At 37.6% G+C, this 21,487-nt stretch overlaps 1 protein-coding gene across 1 annotated transcript in view; it reads left to right on the top strand.

Moving 5' to 3' along the window:
- Positions 1-21,487, top strand: part of CDH23 (cadherin related 23) — a 635,835-nt gene that overhangs the window by 40,807 nt on the left and 573,541 nt on the right. Inside the window, exon 3 of the mRNA XM_087872188.1 lies at positions 9,701-9,778. Coding sequence (XP_087728314.1) covers positions 9,701-9,778 — 78 coding nt within the window. The remainder of the gene's footprint in view (positions 1-9,700; positions 9,779-21,487) is intronic.

A 21,487-nucleotide genomic window follows, 5' to 3' on the forward strand; every position in this document is an offset into this window, starting at 1 on the left:
AGATATTATATTTATTCACCAGCTTTCTTGTACGGAATCAGGATTTCATTTAAAACTGGCTGCCCACCACATCCTTGTTATTCAAAGTAAAAATTCTTGTTATTCAAAGGTCTGGTTTTTGAGGGTTGAGGGAGTACAGAAATCCAGTGCCCAGCAGGCAGCTAAGATGTCCAGGCAACCGGTAATTATAATTGGCAGATGCTTTAAGCTAAGATTTTAAAACTGAACATGTCACAGAAATGTTCTGTACTTTAGCTTATAAATAATCCCCCATAGTGTAAGAACTTTCCCTGACTTTAATCTGCATTTTAATATTGTTTGTTTTTGAACTTGGGGGAGGAAAACCAAGTTTGTGTGATAAATTTGAACTTCTGTAAAAATAACTGGTATGACTCAAAGCAACCATGGGAAGTTGCTTGGAATGTTTTGTTACTTTTTCTTCAGGGGTTTCAATATAGCTTGATCAAATATTTGAGTAGAGAGATATTTATGGTGATCATCTTCATTGCCAGCTTTCCAATTAATCAATTACTCAGCTTTAATATTCTTGAAGCATCTGACCATTTATCTAGAAGAGATTCGGGTCAAGCGTTCTTTTCCTATAACACATGCTGGAAAACATTCCCACTTCAGGCAAAAAATACCCAAAGTTCTGTATTCATATAGCTTGGAAAATTGGCTCAAAATAGACATTATTCCACATGGAGTTAGGCTTATTTGAGTCAAACAAACATTATTATTTTATTTATTTATTTTATTTTATTAAATTTCTATACCGCCCTTCTCCCGAAGGACTCAGGGCGGTGAACAGCCAGAAGATAAAACACAGAGATACAAAATTTAAAATAGATTAAAATGGATTAAATAATTTGGCTGAATTTTAAAATACCCCATAATTAAACAGATTAAAATTTGTGTTTAAAATTTAAATTTAAAAAAGGAGAAGATTTAGGCCAGGCCAGCTTGATGAAATAAAAACGTTTTAAGCGCGCGACGGAAGGTGCGCAGATCCGGGATCCTCCGTATCTCCAGGGGGAGCTCGTTCCAGATCGTAGGTGCCCCCACAGAGAAGGCTCTCCCCCTAGGGGCCGCCAGTCGACATTGTTTGGCCGACGACACTCGGAGGAGCCCCTCTCTATGGGAGCGTACTGGCCGGGGGGAAGCTATTGGTGGTAGCAGGCGGTCCCGTAGATAACCAGGTCCTAAGCCATGGAGCGCTTTAAAGGTGGTAACCAGAACCTTCCATAATTCCATATGGAATTAGGTTTACTTGAGTCTCAGGTATCTTTACTGTAAAGAACTCATGAAAATGGCATGCAGAATGAAAACAGTAGACACTGGCTGAATCTCAGAATAAGCATTTTTATATCAATGAGTTGAACCACAAGTTCATATGGATATAATCAGCTGCCATGTTTATTGGGAAAAATAAAGTAAGTCATATAAATATAATTGGCCTTAAATGCCAACATAATGTAATAAGCTAAGGCACCTTGGCCGGTGCTTCTAGCAAATTAATTCCCGATTCCTCATCCTTAATTGATCCACCTGTTACAAAATGAAAATTAACTGATTTTTCAGTGATAAGGTGAAGAAATATTTTTTCCACTTAAAAAAAGTATAATTTCCTGTGTATGAGGAAGGAGAGAGACAGAGATGGAGAGAGAGAAACTAAAAGAATTTGGACAAGACTATCTTATTTCTTACTTTTCTAATTCTAAACACAATTTTAATAATGCATTTGGTGTCTTATCTTGTTTTAATGCAGCTTTGATAATTGGTATCATAATTTGGCAATCATGAGAAATATCTTAACAGTACTGGTTTTTTAAAAAATGCCTTATTTGGATAGTTACCAATGCTGCATTAGTTGTGCAAGTCACTTGAGTGAATCAAGATCACAACTAAATCCAAAAATTATACAATTACACCATTAGTGGTGCCATATTTGAACCTTTGTGACAATTTTCGTAGGTATGTTTGGAACTCCAGTTGTGAGATTTTCTGGAAAGTGTTGAACAAAACACAGATGAGGTGATGAGACTACAAGTAGGAAGTGAAACTCAACTGCAAGTCTTCCTAAATAAGTGCTCTTCTAAAATTACCTGGAGCTCTGAGGTTCCACTGAATAATATTGTATTGTTTCCCTCTAGTGTCTTATTCAAGCAACTGCATAATTCAGTTCAAATTTAGGTCACTTAGCTACTCAGTATTTCAGATAAAAATGGAAGCAATTGTGATTTTATTAGAAGTAGAAACTCATATTTGCAAACTGAAGAATTCACAGATATACCCTGGCAACTTTTACTCTTACTTTTACTCCCAATTGTCATATCTAATCACATGCCACGTGATGGTATATCTTACACTTATAAAAGTCTTAAATCCGTCACTTGTATTTTTCCTGCCTCATCCCTTGGTTTCACCTATTATTATTTAACAATACCTTGAAACAATTTTGTATAGCTCCAGTTAACTTAAGGTATTTAGATTGTTTTTTTTCTCTGACTAAAAATGGTACAAATGTTTCTAAATAAAAATAAAAAAGGATATACATTGGTGACTGGAACACTTCATCCAGGATAAGTTGTGTTGATTGTAATTCTTAGGAATAGTAATAGCAATAGCACTATAGTTCCCTCCTCCTCCTCCTCCTCCTCCTTTGAATTATATCTGCTATGTTCTAATTTTTACTTGGAAGATAAATTCTACTGTTTTTGCTGTGCCTTGTCAACAAGCAAACATTGAAGGCTGCCATCTTAAAGGCTAAAGACCCTTATAGTTCTATTTTGTGAATACCACACTACAGTAAAGCTATAATGATCATTTGTGTTTGGACACACTTCCTAGTGTTACAGGCACATCAATAATTGATGTCTCAGCTATTGGTAACCAATACTAGAATAGATCAATTTGTCACGAGCGGCCAAGCGCTTTCTAGGAAACGGAGCCACTTTAGAAATCTGAGTACTGAGAGCTGGATGCTGGAATGAAAATAATTTGTTCTTGAAAGTGCATATTTACCTTGCATTCAAAGATTAAATGTGCACTTTTATTCTCAAAATACCACTATTTAAAAAATCTGAAAGGATCTTTTGTCACAAACTCCCTTCTCCTAAACATATATACCATGAGGGTTCTTTGGAGTTTCTGTGACATTTCATGAGCTAGGATCTTTCTTTCTTTCTTTCTTTCTTTCTTTTCTTTCTTTCTTTCTTTCTTTCTTTCTTTCTTTCTTTCTTCCTTCCTTCCTTCCTTCCTTCCTTCCTTCCTTCCTTCCTTCCTTCCTTCCTTCCTTGCTTCCTGCTTGCCATAAAAAAATTGCAGAAACGACTGATGGACTGTGAACATTTAAAAACTGGTAGCCAATTGCAAGACACCACAAATAAACGACAGTTTCTACATTTTTTTGGTGCCAGAGCCTGCTCTGTTGCATCACTGTTTATATACAATTTTTAAAGGAATTTTCTATAGTTATTCTACAACCAGGAATAATGGGAAAAGAGGTATTTAAAAGATCGTGTTGAATATTCAGTGGAACTTCAGGGATTTAAGTTTAAAAGAAGATATTTTTTGTGACCAAGAAAATGGAACTTCCATGCAGAAAAAAGAGTTATATTCTGTTTTCCATTCCTTCTAATTCCCAAGGCATGTCCAACTATTAATGTGCTTTCGTATCAAATAATGTTTGTGGGTGGTTGGCTGTTGATTAGTAAACCGTTTTGTTTCAATTTCTGTATATTTCAATAAAATCTAGGAGAAATATTTCCTCTATATCTGTGGAACTCTTGATAATATTTCTAGTGGTATAAACATTAGAAAAATTTATTCAGGGCTACAAAGCCTTCACTCAGTGGATATTTCTGCTACATCAGAAGGCAATTAAACATAAATATTGCTTCAGTGCATGGTTACAAGATCATGAAGAAAAGAAGAAGGAAGAAACAGCTGCATAGAGGAAGCATCAGACGCTGAACATACTGCCAAGCAGGTTACACGGAACAATAGTTTCTGACTCAAAGCTCTTGGCTCTTAGATTTAAATAATCGTAATCCTTTTTTTTGGAATTTCCAGCACTTCTGAAAAATGCATTAAAACCTAATTGTGCTTTTGAATGATAATAAATATGGTTTTAAATCTTGAAACATTTTAACTTATGAGAAACAAAGGAACACACATATTGTGGAAAGAACCCAATGCTGCTAAATCTATACTACCCTCGAGAGAAGCTTCCATCTGTTTTCCTTCCTCTGTTGTACACTGGCATAACTTTTTACACAACATGTGCGTTTCAAAAACACCGTCTTTCAATGAGCTTTGTTTATTGAGTGATATGTCAATGTTTTCTTTTTTAAGTTTGCCACTTTTTTTCTTTTCTAAAAGCAAGATAAAACAGGGAAGATATTTACATATTAGTAATATACCTTCTGTTGGGAGGAATAATATATTTAATTCTTAATTATTCAGGCTTAAAATCATCCTTTTGACAATTCTTTATTTATATAAAATATTATGCCTTTCAGAAGAGAACGCAAGTTTTAAAATTTGTAGAGGTTATAGAGTAGAGTAGACACTATAGAGACGAATAAAAGAGGAAGTATTTTCATATTCTGTATTTGCTGTTTGGTATATAATTAGAAAGAACTGTTACAGTAGTTGCTTCCTATGGCATCTGTACCAGGCACTGATATACGAGTTATAGAACATTTAGTAGAATTGGAATTAAATGTGATTTGAACACTCTTTCCATCCCTTATCTTGCTTTTAAAGGCAAAATATGGTCTTCAATATGGTAAATTGTGGATGGCAACTGTCTCAAAATCACTCCAATAATTTTCCTGGCAGATGGGGACAATTAAACCTGGATAACTTTGTTCCTGAATAACAATATAAAGAGTTGGAAGGGACCATGGACGTCTTGTAGTCCAACCCCCTGCTCAAGTAGGAGACCCTTAGACCACTTCAGACAAATGACTGTCTAGTCCAGTGATGGCGAACCTTTTCGGCACTGAGCGTTCCACTGGTTAATTGTTCTAACTGTCAGGAAATTTCTCCTTAGTTCTAGGTTGCTTCTCTCCTGGATTAGTTATAATCGGAATTATCCTATTCCAATACTTTATGTAGTATAGGTAGTCCTTGCATAATGATGGTAATTGGGACTGGAATTTCTGTTACTAAATGAGGTCATAAGGTGGACATCATGTGACCATGAAACTTAGCAATGGCAATTCTGCCAGTCCCTAGTTACCATTGTTAAGTGAATCACTATTGGTCATTAAATGACGACCTTAAATGACTGTGATTTCTGACTTCCCCATAAATTTTTCTTATGGAAAGCTGGCAAGAACAATTCACAAATTATGATCACATAACTGCAGGATACTGCAATGATCTGATCAGGCTGCCAAGTACCCAGTTTGTGATCATGTAACTGCAAAGGTGATGTGATGGCAGAGACTGTGATAGCTGGAACCAGAGCCACTGTTGATAGCAAGATGGGCAGCATATAAATTTAATAAAGTACCACCCATTCAGCACCATAAGTTCCAACAGTCACTGAATGGTGGTTGCCCCTTGTATATAACAATGTCTTCTTGTACCATATCCATCATTGGACGTTGGTAATCATGTTGACGATCCTATTTTTATCAACAGCCACACTAAAAAGTGCTGTTGATTTTTGTCCAAATTAATCCCTTAGATTTTGAAGCCATGATGTTGTTTTTCTGCCTGGACCTCTTTGCTTTCAATCTTTCCTTGTCTATAGACCTTCAATGTATTTGCACTCATAACTCATTTGTGTTCCTGATCTAGTGGAATATTTATTCAGAATTCCAATTGTTCAAGGGAGCTTGCTTCAAAAATAGACATTGATAGGAATAACCTCCTTTACCTTTAAATAGAAAGGCTAAAGATCTCATGAGTAGCGAAGGGTGCTATTCCAAGCACTTCAGGTATGACAGATTCATTCATGGAGTGGCACTAATGGATTGCCAAGAAAACCACTCCAACATTGCTTGGAATATCTTTCTGAACTGCTAGTTGATTGTAGAGGTTTATAATATATATATATATTTCACAATACCCTGTCAAAAACCCATTTTGTTATGCTGCTGGCCAGTAATCCTTCAGTTATTCTATTGGTAGTTTGCGTTAAGAATGGGCATCTGCTTTATGGGTAAACGAGTGGCTGAATTCTGTAGAATTAAGATGCAAAATATTTCTGACAGGCCAATTAAATACCCTATTTTTCTTGTTCAATAAAGACTGGCAGCTAAAGTGGATCTCTTAATAAGACACAGTGCTGGCTTCTGTAACACTGGCTGGAAACCAAAGTAAACCCATCTGTCATATGTACATTCAAACCTGTACAGGAAATTACTTTAGCTACCACCACTATTATAATCAACTTTTTTTTTTAAGTTCGTATCTTAAGGGCCATTCATTCTTTATACTTTGGTATGCCTTGGCTTTGACTTTTTCCTTCTGATCAACCATATATTGATTTGTGTGGGTTCTTGAAAAAGATCACAGTTTCTTATGTTTAAAACAGTAATAAAGGATAAGTGCTTTCTACGACTGTAATATTGTGTAAAGAAACTGACAGTGGAGGTGGTATGGTAATATATATAATATTAGAGAATCAAGACTGTATTTCTCTTAACTTCTTGCTGTAAACCCTTTCTGAATAAATAAGCTGTAAGGCAAGGGTTTTTTTTCAAGAACCAATCATACATGTTTATTTACTCATATTAGCGAAGTAATGAAATTTGTTACTAAACAAATTTAGTAGAGAGTGCGCAGAGTGCGGCCGCGCGGGTGGTAATGGGAGCGACATGGCGTTCCCATGTAACACCTCTCCTGCGCGAGCTGCACTGGCTCCCGGTGGTCTTCCGGGTGCGCTTCAAGGTTTTGGTTACCACCTTTAAAGCGCTCCATGGCTTAGGACCCGGGTACTTGCGGGACCGCCTACTACCACCAATAGCCTCCCACCGGCCGGTACGCTCCCATAGAGAGGGGCTCCTCCGGGTGCCGTCAGCCAAACAATGCCGACTGGCGGCCCCCAGGGGGAGAGCCTTCTCTGTGGGGGCACCTACTATCTGGAACGAGCTCCCCCCAGAGATACGGAGGATCCCGGATCTGCGCACCTTCCGCCGCGCCTTAAAGACCTTACTATTTCACCAGGCCGGCCTGGCCTAATTTTCCCCCTCTTTTATAAAAGATTTTTAAAATTTTAAATATTTTTTAGTATTTATATATTCAATTTTAAATTGGTTTTAAAAGTTTGGGGTTTTAAATTTGTCGGGGCCAAAATTATTTAATTTGATTTTATTCTATTTTTTAAATTTTGTATTGTATGTGTTTTTATTGTTTGGCTGTGCACCGCCCTGAGTCCTTCGGGAGTAGGGCGGTATAGAAATCTAATAAATAAATAAATAAATAAATAAATAAAACTTCTGGATCGGGACTCCTTGCGCACGGTCACTCATGCCCTTGTCACTTCCCACCCGGACTACTGTAATGCTCTCTACATGGGGCTCCCCTTGAAAAGCACCCGAAAGCTCCAACTGGTCAGGAATGTGTTCGTGCGGGTGATTGTGGGAGCTACGTGGCGCTCCCATGTAACACCTCTCCTACGCGAGCTGCACTGGCTCCTGGTGGTGTTCCGGGTGCGCTTCAAGGTGTTGGTTACCATCTTTAAAGCGCTCCATGGCCTAGGGCCTGGATATCTACGAGACCGCCTTCTGCCACCGGTAGCCTCCCACCGGCCAGTATGTTCCCACAGAGAGGGGCTCCTCAGGGTGCCGTTGGTCAAACAATGTCGACTGGCGGCCCCCAGGGGGAGAGCCTTCTCTGTGGGAGCACCTGCCCTTTGGAACGAACTGCCCCCAGAGATACGAAGGATCCTGGATCTATGCTCCTTCTGCCATGCCCTCAAAACTTTTCTATTCCAGCAAGCCGGGCTGGCGTAGCTCTTTTAATTGTTTTTAATTTGTTTTTAAAAAAGGGGTTTTTTTAATCAATATGGGCCAAATTTGTTTAATATACTTTTACATTGTTTTAAATTTTATATTTCTATGTTTTTATTTTTGGCTGTACACCGCCCTGAGTCCTTCGGGAGAAGGGCGGTATATAAATTTAAATAATAAATAAAATTAAATAAATAAATAAATAAATAAATAAATAAATAAATAAATAATAAATAGATAGATAGATAGATAGATAGATAGATAGATAGATAGATAGATAGATAGATAGAAGAGGAAAAGGGACTGAGACTCTAGGCAAAAGGCTCACAGGCAACTTTTAAGTTTTATCATGAGCTAAGGAAGAATGACACATTTTCTATTCCCCCTCCCCCCATTCAACAAGAGGAAAAGTTTTTTTTAAAAAAAATGCTTCAGGGAAAGATCTGTATATAGACTTATATACCTCTGTATACAGACTTATATACCTCTTCACACTGCTTTACCGCCCTCTCTAACAGGGGTGAAATGTAAAATTTGTTACTACTGGTTCTGTGGGCGTGGCTTGGTGTGGGGGGGTAATGTGACTGGGTGGGCGTGGCCAACTTTTTTTTTTTTTTTTTACTTTTCAAAGCATTTTTTTTACCACCTCTTCGGCTGAAGAGGTTGCAGAAAAAAAATGCTTTCAAAAGCCTCTGACGATGCCAGCTGAGCCATGCAATCATCAGAGGCTTTTTTTTTTTACTTTTAAAAGCATTTTTTCGGTAGAAGAGCTTGTAGAAAAAATGCTTTTAAAAGTAAAAAAAAAGCCTCTGATGATCGTGCGGTTCAGCTGGGCATGGTTGGGGGGGCACAGGGATTTTTGCTACCGGTTGTCCGAACTACCTGCCGCCATCGCTACCGGAGTGGGCGATCTGGTCCGAACTGGGAGCATTTCACCCCTGCTCTCTAAGCAGTTTACAGAGCCAGCCTATTGCCCCCAACAATCTGGCTCCTCATTTTACCCACCTCTGAAGGATGGAAGGCTGAGTCAACCTTGAGCCTGGTGAGATTCGAACTGCCAAATTGCAGGCAGCCAGCAGGCAGCAGACATAGCCTGCAGTACTGCATTCTAACCACTGCGCCACTGTGGCTATTATATTATAGCAGCAGCACTGCTGATAACCATTAGCTGAAAAAGATGGGATATAAATGAAATAATTAATAAATAAAGAGCTTGTGAATTAGCTTCATTTAATGCTACTATCACAAGAGTATGAATGTGTTACTGTAAAATATATTCCCAAATATACATTTTGAATCCTTGAAAAATGCAGTGAATCTGTATAATCATGAAGAAAGACCTGTGTCTATTTTATAACACAAATCTCTGGAGGGCTCGGGACAGGGACTGTTCCTCTGTCCTGGTCCTGAAAAGAAAAATCACCGCCCTGAGTCCTTCGGGAGAAGGGCGGTATATAAATCTAAATATTAAATTAAATATTAAATTAAATGGGAAAAGTGTTTATTAATTTTTCCCTTTATTCACCATGGATACAAATGCCCTATAGAGCATATTTATTGTAGTTGGGTTGTTATCTTTTTGGACTTAAATCCACAGCTTGCATGTACTATTGGCTGAGACCCTCACCTTTTCTATTGGCATATGACTCATTCATGTTGTCTGAGTAAACAAAGAGTAGAGAGTAGATGAATTATATGAATATAATTTTTATATTTCTCAACTTTTTCAGGTCTGAGTAATCGATTGCCATACTTCATAAATTATTTCTTTGACACTTATTTGTTGATCAACGAAGACACTCCAGTGGGTAAGTATATTAAGATTTGTGTTTAATGGGTAAAATTGTACATTTGCATTTTGTGTTGTAGAAACGGAAAGGAAAGAAAGTCAACTTAGCATTTACACTTTGAAGGAATGCCTGTTAAATTGCTGTTGTTCTTTCTTGACTTTATGCTGTGTGTCTTAATGATTTTTATTATTTTTTATTTTAAAACTTTGTATGTCCTTCAGAATCACTTTGACAGCAGCCATGCCCATATAAATCTAAATAAAAAAGAGTCACATGCTAAAATATCACAGTTTCTCTATTTGGGGCGATTTTCACAAGCAGATTAACTTGAAACTCCTAAAACAGGTAAAAATTAAACCAAATGCAGATAGAAAAATATTGCAAAATGTGCTTGTATACCAAGATGCTTGTACATCAATGCTCAATGATTCAATTTTTTTTTACAAGATTGGGAGGAAGTGCTAACAAGCTTCCAATTAGTAATTTAGATTTTCCTCATGTTCCTTGTGTTACTGTTTCATGCTCTATTTTCATTTTTGTTGCTGATAGTTTGACTGCAAGACTATCCAGAGTTAAAAAAAAAAATAGGGAAAACATTGCAATATTCGTGGCTTTTGGCAGTGGTTTTACAAAATTAAAGCTTAAGCCTTTTAATAAAAGTAATTATGCTGTTTTCCCGAAAATAAGACATCCCCTGATAATAAGCTGAATTGGGCTTTTAAGCACATGCGTTAAAATGAGACCCCCCCAAATAACCCCTCCCCCCAAAATAACCCCTCCCTGAAAATATTTAAATGCATGTGCAGCCGGTCCCCACCATTTCCTCTGGTTAGGATTAGAGAGATAGAGCTGGAAATCAGGTAAGACAGCAAGAGGAGCCCCGTCTTGCTCCATGCGCCCCAAAAGAATAAGACCTCCCCGAAAATAAGGCCAAGCGCTTATTTCAGGGTTCAAAAAAATATAAGACAGGGTCTTATTTTCAGGGAAACATGGTAGTTTGACACAATTCTACTGTAGACTAACATCAGAGGTGGTATTCAGGAAGTTCAGACCAGTTCGCCCGAACCAGTAGCGGAAATCGTGGGTGGGCCTGTCCTCCTGCCCCGGCTCTATGCCATCCTATTTAGGCACGTTTTTGAGGCCGGGCACATGTGCAGAAGGCATGCGCACCAGCAAAGCGCATGTGTGCAAAGCAAAGCGCATACACACATGCAAATTTGCGAACCGGTAGGGAAAGTAAGTGAATACCACTCCTGACTAACATGGTTCTTCTTCTACCATGTGTGTTTATGAATGCCACTTCTGTGTTTTGTTTTTATTAGTCTTTAATCTATTTTTGAGTCCAAAGGATTGCATGTACTATTGGCTAAGACCCTCACCTTTTTAAAGGAGAATCTCAGAATTAGCAATTGAAAGTGTTCTTGGACTGCAAATAAAGATGAAATTTTCTGTATACTCATCTATGTACTGCCTGGCCGTAGCTACATATCAGGCTCTTTGGAATTGAAAGATTTTTGGAGTTTAAAGGCAGGAATTTTTTTTGGGGGGGGCACAATTTCAGTCAAACCTCTAGATTAAAATTCTGTGTCGTTTGTTTTGCTTTGTTATGTTCTGAGCCTTATGTTCTTTTTAACAATCGTACCAAAAGAGAAGGATGGGCTAAGAAATCTGCAGTATGTTTAAAATTATGAAATAAAAGCTGCCAATCCATCCTGCCTGTGTTATCAATGACCTGACTGAGAGGACAGAATGATGGGTGTGCTTTTAATTGTGCCTTTGGCCAAACTATGTCAGAGCTTAATCAACAGATGTATCTTCTATTTCTTTATTTTGTCAGTAATCAGTTTTAGTAAATGTAGAAATCGATTGGGTCTTTTCTCAGCCTCTTTCCAGACTCTCAGTCCATTAAGCTTGATCTTCAGTCAAGTTGTTTGGATGGATTGTAATACTCTTTGAATTGATTGTACAACCTGTGTATATGCACCAGCACAGTTTAAACGTGATAGGTTGTGCTCTTTGTTTAAGCAAGTAACTCGTATTTATAAAAGCCCCAGTAGGAGAATAGTCTTTTTTTTTCCTTTCTTTTTTTCTTTTTTACAAACATGTCAAATCAGTCTGGATCTGGGTATCATACATTCTACTACAAATAAAAGTGGTAAAATTACTCATAATTATTACATTCCATCAACTTATATATTTCTAATAATGATATACAATTATAAATTGAAATCTGTCATTATTCAATTATTCGATGTTTTCTCTTATTGTTACTTTTATTTTATTATACAAAGATGTATACACTAACCTTCTCCCTTCTCTTGTTTCTATCACTTATTCTAACCTTTAATCCTGTCATCTTTTACTAAAAAAATTTTTTTTTATCCTACCTAACTTCTAGTCATGTCACCTACTAAAAAAAAAAAAGAAAAGAGAGAGCGAGAAAAGGAAAAGCAAATCAACTACAGAAAAGAGAAATCATTTATCCATCGTCTCTTGCCCGCTTCAATACTTTAATTGCTATACTTTTTTTTAAACTTGCCTCCCAAATTCCTCTCTTGGATCTTTATCTCTGTCAGAATCTGCCTGTTGGCTATTCAATCTAGATATTTCTCTCATCTCTACCCTCTTCCACTGCCTAGTTCCCAAAATTTCTGCCCAGGCCCCTGACTTGGAGAATAGTCTTAATTCCCTTGCCTTCTTATGATTTGTCTGCTGTCCTTAAGAAGCAGGTCTTTCCTGGACTACTTCTAGTCCATATTTCTCAATCTTGGCAACATTCAGATGTGTCAGTTTCAGTTCCCAGAATTCCACAGCCAGCTTGCCAAGGTTGAGAAACATTGAATAATGCTATGTGAGAACAGTGGTGCAGTAAAACCCTGTCCAGACAGACAGATTAACAGAGTTGGAAGGAACCTTGTAGGTCATCTAGTCCAATCCTCCTCCAAGCAGGAGACCCTACACCATTTCTGATAGATGGCAGTCCAGTCTCTTCTTGAAAGTCTTGAGTGAAGAAGCTCCCACAACTTCTAAAGGCAAGCTGTTTGATTGTTTGATTGCTCTCACTGTCAGAAAATTTCTTCTTATTTCTTACTTGAATCTCTCCTTGTTCAGTTTCCATCCATTATTCCTTGTCTGGCCTTCAGGTGCTTTGGAAAATACCTTTAACCCCCTCCTCTCTGTGGCAGCCCCTCAGATATTGGAACACTACTATATTGTTCTATATACTGTCTCTTTTCTCTCCTTTTCTCTCTTGAGTTCATACCAGGGAGAGTTCATATCACTGCTTGTTCCTACATTTTCATTAAAACTGAAATAAAACTTGGCAGATCTTTTTATGAAAAGATTAAAGTTAATCTGATAAGCAGTAACAGGTTTATAAAATTCCAGCAGTTCTCAGATCCTTAAAGAAAGCCTTGTATCTTATTAGAATTATAATACACATGGCCCATATTTTCTCCAGAGTTCAAAGCATTATTGTTTGCAATGTGCAAATGGGTCTAACTATTAACTTGTTCTAGATTACAGTTGACGGAACTCTTAGGGTCTGCAAAAACTGATGGTGGAACACCACAGAAGAGGATGGGCTACATTTGATACGATTGGTCAGGAAAGACTTAGTTGAAGAAGTGAAACTAGAAGGTAGTTGGGGGAAAGTGACCATCTAATGCTGGATTTCCTGATTTTAAGGTAAAGCAAAGCTAATTATCATTGAATACTACCTTAAAATGTCCCAAAGGTGCTTTTTCAAGAGGCAACTGGAGTTTCAAAGAAGAAACCTCTTGGATGAGAAGTGAAACATCTTCAAAGAAAAACAAGAAAGGCCCATATGGCCTCTTGAAAAAGCACCTTTGGGACAACCATGACCTGGATGATTGAGAATCTCCGTAGACGTTTACCTAAAAATTGATTTTAAGCCATGAGACATAGCGTCACATGTGAAAGTTCAATATAACTGATTTATTGCTAAAAGTCTATGCACAGGAATCTTCTGAACTAATAGGTCAACAATTGATTAGAATTAGATAAGAGACAATGGCAGTCAAGGAGGGTTGGACTTACCTTGTTTGCGGCTATGTATTGATTCTAGGCTGATCTTCCTTTCACACACTCTCACCCTGATTCTATCTTCACATAGTACACATGTCAGGAGAACCTAATAAGCAAAGGAGCTACAGATGGAAGGAACTTTGTTTTTAAAAGGAGATACTAAAGGATGGTTGCAAACAATTTCAGTAAGGGGGAAAATGGAAGAAAGAAGAAAAAACTAACACACCGTAGTTGAATAAAAATATTTATTTATTTATTTATTTATTTATTTATTTATTTATTTATTTATTTATTTATTTATTTATTTATTTATTTATTTATTTATTTATTTATTTATTGGTTCGATTTATATGCCGCCCTTTTCCGGAGACTCAGGGTGGCTTACAATGCGTTAAGCAATAGCCTTCATACTTTTGTATATTTATACAAAGTCAGCTTATTGCCTCCACAAACCGGGTCCTCATTTTACCTACCTCGAAAGGATGGAAGGCTGAGTCAATCTTGAGTCTGGTGAGATTTGAACTTGCAGTAATTGCAGGCAGCTGGTGTTACTTAACAGTGCTTTAGTCTGCTGCGCCACCAAGGCTCTAATAGTTCAAAAATAAAAAATAAATAAAAAAATAGAGGAACCCATTGGCAAAGAATAATAGATACAATTGATACAACTGAAGAGAGAATGTTAGGCTAAAGTTGATGAAAGATGCAAAAAAAAGGAGAGATTTTGGATATTTAAAGGACTTTAGATATTTTCAAAGTCATAGAAAGAAATTAATCTGCATACCAGCTGCTCAGTTAAGGAGACAGCATATTAACAGACAACAAAGAAGAGGGAAAAGTATTTAAGACAAGCTTTGTCCAACAAGACAGTGTATTTTCTATCAGGCGTTTCAAAGAACAAAATATGAAGAATTGAGACTTGGAACTGGCAAAAATTTAAAAATAACTAGTTTATTAAATAACCAGATATCAACCCAGAAGCTTGTTGATAGTTCAACTGAATCCCTCTTTGTTATCTTTGGAATATCTTAAAGAATGAATGGAATGTTAATGTTACCAGGGTCGATAAAAATCAATGATTTTTTTTAAAAAATAAAAAAATCGGATTTTTTAAAATTTAAATCAGATTTTTTTGATTTTTATTGAATTTATTTTACTAAAAAACTTTTGGGGTAAAAATCTATCGTAAGATAGTTTTCTATTTAAGGTACATAAATAATTTAGTTTATTCAGCATGAAATGGAGCTTAGTTATGTAGCACAAGGCTGTATATTCTGCAACACTGGGACTATCGGTGAGTCAACAGCGGGTCAAAGGAGTAGCAGAGATGACAGTTGCTCTTTAAAAATTATGATTTAAATTGAGTTGATTTAAATCAAGTCTTTTTACTAGTGATTTAAATCATGATTTAAATCATGATTTAAATCGACTCGATTTAAATCAAATCCACCCTGAATGTCACATGTAGTCGTATTCAAAAAGTGAACATTTGAGTGAAATTCCTGAAAAATTCAAATTAATCTGATAATGACACTTGGGAAGAACAGATTATATGATTGATCTTATATACTTTTTGCCAGTCTAATTATACCAATTAAATAATCTCCGTCCTGGAAATGCTGTAGTTATAATGTATTTGCATTTTCATCAAGGCATTTGATAAAGAATTGATTGCATTATGAATAGCAGCTATTTAAGGGTAAACTGGATGGTATGACAAGTACAGGTAATTCTTGCTTAAAAGTACCTTAACCAATCTTTTGTTTTCATGCATTCTCAATCACCATGAATATTGGTGGTAGTAATAAAATAGAACGTCAGTTGGGTGTAGTAACTAAGACACCAGGTTAGAAATTTGGAGACTATGAATGTTGGTTCCCTTTAGATACAAATCTAGCAGGATGACCTTCGGCCAGTCACTTTTTTTCAGCCCTAGGAAGGAGGCAATACCAAACTATTTCCAAAGTCTTGCCAAGAAAACTTTGGGGAGTTGTTCACAAGTTAACAGGAGTTAATATTGACTCAAAGGCACCAAATAAATAAATGAAAACAACAGGATAGATACTTATGTTTTCTCTCCTTGCAAAAAATAACGTGGCAGCAGGGACTATACTTCTCTAGTGATGTTTCAGATTATCTTTTGCTATTTTCTCAAGAATGAAAGGATTGGGTGGAAATTTTCCTATTCCAACATGCAATAAAATGAATCCATGCATTTCTTGTAATGTAGACTCAACAGCTTTCCTGGTTAATTTACAATTCTGCACCTCTTATTTAGCATAAAGATTTAAACTTAATAGGTTAAAATGTATTCGGATATTGGAGAATGATGCTGTTGGAAAAATGAAGCTAGTTCAAAATGAGGCAATGCTTCATTCAAATAAGGGGCTTCACTCAGAAAGACCACATCTGGAATACTGCATCCAGTTTTGATCACATTATAAAATAGATGTTGAAACTTTGGAATGAGTGCAGAGAAAAGCAACGAAGATTATTAGGGGCCTACGAAACATACGAAGAACGGTTGCAGGAATTGGGTATGGCTAATCTAGTGAAAAGAAGGACTAGGTGTGACATGATAGCAGTACAGAATTCCAGTATTTGAGGGGCTGCCACAAAGAAGAGGGGGTCAAATTATTTTCCAAACCTCTGGAGGGCAGGACGAGAAACAATGGTTGGAAACTAATCAAAGAGAGAAGCAATCTGGAATTAAGGAGAAACTTCCTAACAATGAAGACAATTAACCAGTGGAATAGCTTGCCTTCAAAAATCATGGGTGCTCCATCACTCGAGGTTTTTCAAGAAGAGACTGGACAGCCATTTGTCTGGAATGGTATAGGACAGTGATGGCTAACCTTTTTGCCGTCGTGTGCCAAAAGCGGGGGGAGCGGGGGGGTCACGGGTGTGGGTGCCCACATCCATAATTCAATGCGCCCCGCCCTCCCGCGCATGTGCACGTGACCTCCCCCATACTTCCCCCTGCTTTTGGCACGCGATGGCCCAGTGGGCCCAGTAGGCCCGTTTTTTCCCCTCCCCAGGCTCCAGAGGCTTTCTAGGAGCCTGAGGAGGGCAAAAACAGCCTTCTCCATCCCCCGGGAGGCCTTCCGGAGGCCAGAAACAGCCAGTTTCCTGACTTCCAGTGGGACCGGAAGGCCTGAAAATCAATTGGCTGGTGCACACATCCTCGCTGGAGCTGAGCTAGGGCAACACTTGCGTGCCCACCAATATGGCTCCGCGTGCCATGTGTGGCACCCGTGCCATAGGTTCGCCATCATGAGTATAGAATCTCCTGCTTGAGCAGGGGTTGGACTAGAAGACCGCCAAGGTCCTTTCCATCTCTGTTTTTATTTTCAGTCAGTCAGTCAGTCAGTCAGTCAGTCAGTCAGTCAGTGTTTGTCTGTCTATCCTGAATTTGTTGTATTTGCTCCCAACCATGTGTTTGTTATAAAAAGATGTGCGAAAATGTCATATTCTTTGGTACAAATAATTATTTTTCAAACTAAAAATGGTGCAAAAGAATAGCGTAGTGATGTGAGAAGTTTTGTTTTAATGGTTCCTTAGAACAAACTGCATTTTGTTTTATTTGGCTTTATGAGCTTTCAACATTTGCAAACCTTTGCATATTTAATAGAGGCATTGACACACTTTGGATTTCTCCCCTCATGATCAGTCCAGCTATGCTTGCTTTTTTATTTAACTCCTATAACTCAGGTACATTAATAAATCTATTTTCTTCCTTCCCATTCTCTGTTCTGTCTCTCGTAAATCTCCTATCCTTCTTTTTACCTCGATTGAGTGCAACTGTCTTCCTCCCCTTTTCCATGTGATACCTGGAGGAGTGTTAAGCAACAATTAAAGAGATAATTCTCTCTCTAATCACTTACATGAGTAAATTAGTCTTGTCAGGAGCTATTAAGACAGAGAGCTTGGAATTCATTAGGCTAGATTGGACCTATGGAGCTTCTGGCATTGCTGCTAGTCCAAACTGATTAATTTCCTTGAAAACACCATCAATGCCCATCTGTTTCAGTTAGTCTTTAGAGAGCAATTTTCAGGTGGACTGACCCCCTCGTCAGTTATTTCACCCAGAAGTAATGACTGACACGCACAACCTACTGCAGTGTGAAGAGTAAACTGTGTGTGTGTGTGTGTGTGTGTGTGTGTATGTATGTATGTGTGTGTATATATATATATATATATATATATATAAAATACATGCATGCAGATTCCCTTGTTCAAGGCCTGCAACCTGTATTTACCATGGTTTTAACATCAGGAAGGTTACTTTTTTCCACTCAGTCTTTCAGTATGCAGAATTGCTGTGCTCTTTTCCCATTTTCAGTCTTTCCTGCCTTTTTCTGCATGGTTTAATATGGAAAACATGATGATGGGAAATGGACTTCCCTTGAAATTTAGTTTCTGCTGCAACTTTTTATTTTCTCTGTAAAATTTGGGAACGATTACTATGAGGCTAAGTGAAATTGTTTTATAATCTACCATGAGGTACTGCTGCTGGGACAATACTCAAAAGACTTGGGTATCTTCTTACCAGGGTTCCAAATTTTTGTCATTTAATTGATTATATATCAGGAGGTTGGTATTAACACCTAGTAACCATGTGATGTTTTATCCTCAGCTTGAGCCTTCATGTTTTACAACAGTGCATCCATTGCTGAGTCCCTTCACTTTTCTGATTCTCTTGGTTGACCTTTCCTTTCAACTTTCCTAGAAATAAGGACTTCTCAAAGGAGCTTTGTCCTCTTGTAATGGGTCCAAAGGGAGGAAGGGAGGATAATTTAGTTTCGGTGTTCATGTCTCAAGTGAGCATTACGGATTGATTTATTCTAACTAACCACAAAGTTTATGGATTGTGATTTTAGTATAGTTAGACCATGTATAATTGACAGACTGGATTTTATCATAGATTTTATCTGTTATTTATTATTTTATTCTAGAATTTTTAATTGTATATTTATTGAGTGTTTTTATTTGTTCTGGTCTATGACTGTAATAAAATTATGTTAATTAGTTTGTTAGTTAGCATAACAGAGTTGGAAGGGACCTTGGAGGTCTTCTAATCCAACCCCCTGCTTAGGCAGGAAACCCTACACCACTTCAGACAAATGGCTATCCAACATCTTCTTAAAAACTTCCAGTGTTGGAGCATTCACAACTTCTGGAGGCAAGTTGTTCCACTGAGTAATTGTTCTAACTGTCAGGAAGTTTCTCCTTAGTTCTAAGCTGCTTCTCTCCTTGATTAGTTTCCAGCTTTTTCCTGCCCTCAGGTGCTTTGGAGAATAGCTTGACTCCCTCTTCTTTGTGGCAGCCCCTGAGATATTGGAACACTGCTGTCATGTCTCCCCTAGTCCTTCTTTTCATTAAACTAGACATACCCAGTTCCTGCAACCGTTCTTCATATGTTTTAGCCTCCAGTCCCCTAATCATCTTCACTGCTCTTCTCTGCACTCTTTCTAGAGTCTCCACATCTTTTTTACATCATGGTGACCAAAACTGGACGCAGTATTCCAAGGCATTATAAAGTGGTATTAACACTTAACGTGATCTTGATTCTATCCCTGTTTATGCAGCCTAGAACTGTGTTGGCCTTTTTGGCAGCTGCGGCACAATTAGTTAGTTAGTTAGTTAGTTAGTTAGTTGGTTAGTTCTATAATCTACTTGTTTGCTTTTGCCATCCATATCCACTTCCACATCCCTGAATTTCTGTGCATTTCGTCCATTTCTGCTTTGTTGTTCATATCCTTCTGTTGCCTTTTCCTTGCCCCTTTCACTGTCCCTAATGCTTCTTCTTCAGCCCTCTTCAGCTTTGGATAGTGTCAGCCAGGACTTCCTTAGTGCTGCTACCATTATGACTGTAAAATTACTGTTTTATGATGTATATAAAATAGATGCATGGTTAAAAATATGAATCCATGACAAATATAGCCAACATACAGTTGCAGTGTAAATACAGCTTTTGGGAAAACAAAAGTCTTCTAATTAAATTTAATACTTAATTGACTTTACATGCTGTAATACATGAGTCTTGGGACAAGGGTAATTTCCCAAGACAAACCATGTACCAAGAAGCATACAAATCACAAGCTTCTTATTTGGATTTTGTGGAATATTTTTTTTTTAAAAAATGTATATATGTTTTTATCAATATTTCTAACATTTTCCTGTTGTGCAATTTACAATATATTACATTAAAAAAAATAATGTACAATCATGTTTCTATCAAACAGACAGCATTCACATTCAGCTTGGACTAAATGCATGATGGAATACTATTATTCAGAGTCTTGCTCACCCTTTGCTGGACATCAGGGATCAGACTGGGATCAGCAGCAATCATTGTTTACTTATTTATTCAATTTATAAAGCTGCCTATCTCACATGCGCAACGCTGGGGGAGATCATAGACTTAAGAAAAAAAAAACATTAATAAACAAGTTAAAACAAAAAGAGCCCTGGTGGCGCAGCAGACTAAAGCACTGTTATTAACATCAGCTGCCTGCAATTACTGCAAGTTCAAATCTCACCAGGCTCAAGGTTGACTCAGCCTTCCATCCTTTCTAAGATAGGTAAAATGAGGACCCAGATTGTGGGGGCAATAAGCTGACTTTGTATAAAATATACAAAAGTATGAAGGCTATTGCTTAACACATTGTAAGCCGCCCTGAGTCTCCAGAGAAGGGCGGCATATAAATAAATAAATAAAAAACTTAAACTTTTAAACATAAAATGTGGGAGGATTGCTGAGAAAGGAGTAAGGTTTCTCCCTTCCGGTATCCAATTCAGATAGCATGTATCTATCTGATCTATTTGATTTATTCTTCATCTTTCTGTTCTGTCAAGTACTCAAACTGGCTGGTAAAATTTAAAAACAAAACTAGCATATAAATGAATTTGGGTAGGCATGCAGACCCTGGCTTGAATTCTTTCCAATTCTTTTAGCTGAAAAAGGCCATAGGATTTTCTTCTTCAGATGTTAATCTGCTGTTTCTCTATAGGTGGAAATGTCTAATCAAAGCCTATGCGCTTTGCTCTTCTCTTGTGTTGCATCTCTTTATGTTTGTGTGTATTATGCACCAGGAAATATAAGGCCAGAGTATATGGTTCAGAGTAGAGTAGAGTAGAGTAGAGTAGAGTAGAGTAGAGTAGAGTAGAGTAGAGTAGAGTAGAGTAGAGTAGAGTAGAGTAGCGTGGAGTGGAGTGGAGTGGAGTGGAGTAGAACAGAACAGAACAGAACAGAACAGAACAGAACAGGAGTTGGAAGGGACTTTAGAGGTCTTCTAGTCCATCCTCCTGCTCAAACAGGAGAACCTGTACCATTTCAGACAAGTGATTATCTAGTCTCTTCTTAAAAACCTCCAGTGATGGAGCACCCACAATTTCTGAAGTTAAAGCTGTTCCACTGTCCTCACTGTTAGGAAGTCTCTCCTTAGTTCCAGATTGCTTCTCTCTTTGATTAGTTTCCAACCATTGTTTCTTGTCCTGCCCTCTGTTGCTTTGTAGAATAATTTGACCCCCTCTTCTTTGTGGCAGCCCCTCAAATACTGGAATACTGCTATCATGTCGTCCCTAATTCTTCTTTTCTTTAGATTAGCCAATCCCCAAACCTGCAAATATTCTTCATATGTTTTAGTCTCCAGGCCTTTGGTCATCTTAGTTGTTCTTCTT

This window comes from Pantherophis guttatus, chromosome 6, assembly GCF_059756535.1.
Source record: "Pantherophis guttatus breed Tessera chromosome 6, ASM5975653v1, whole genome shotgun sequence".
Classification (NCBI taxonomy): Eukaryota; Metazoa; Chordata; class Lepidosauria; order Squamata; family Colubridae; genus Pantherophis; species Pantherophis guttatus.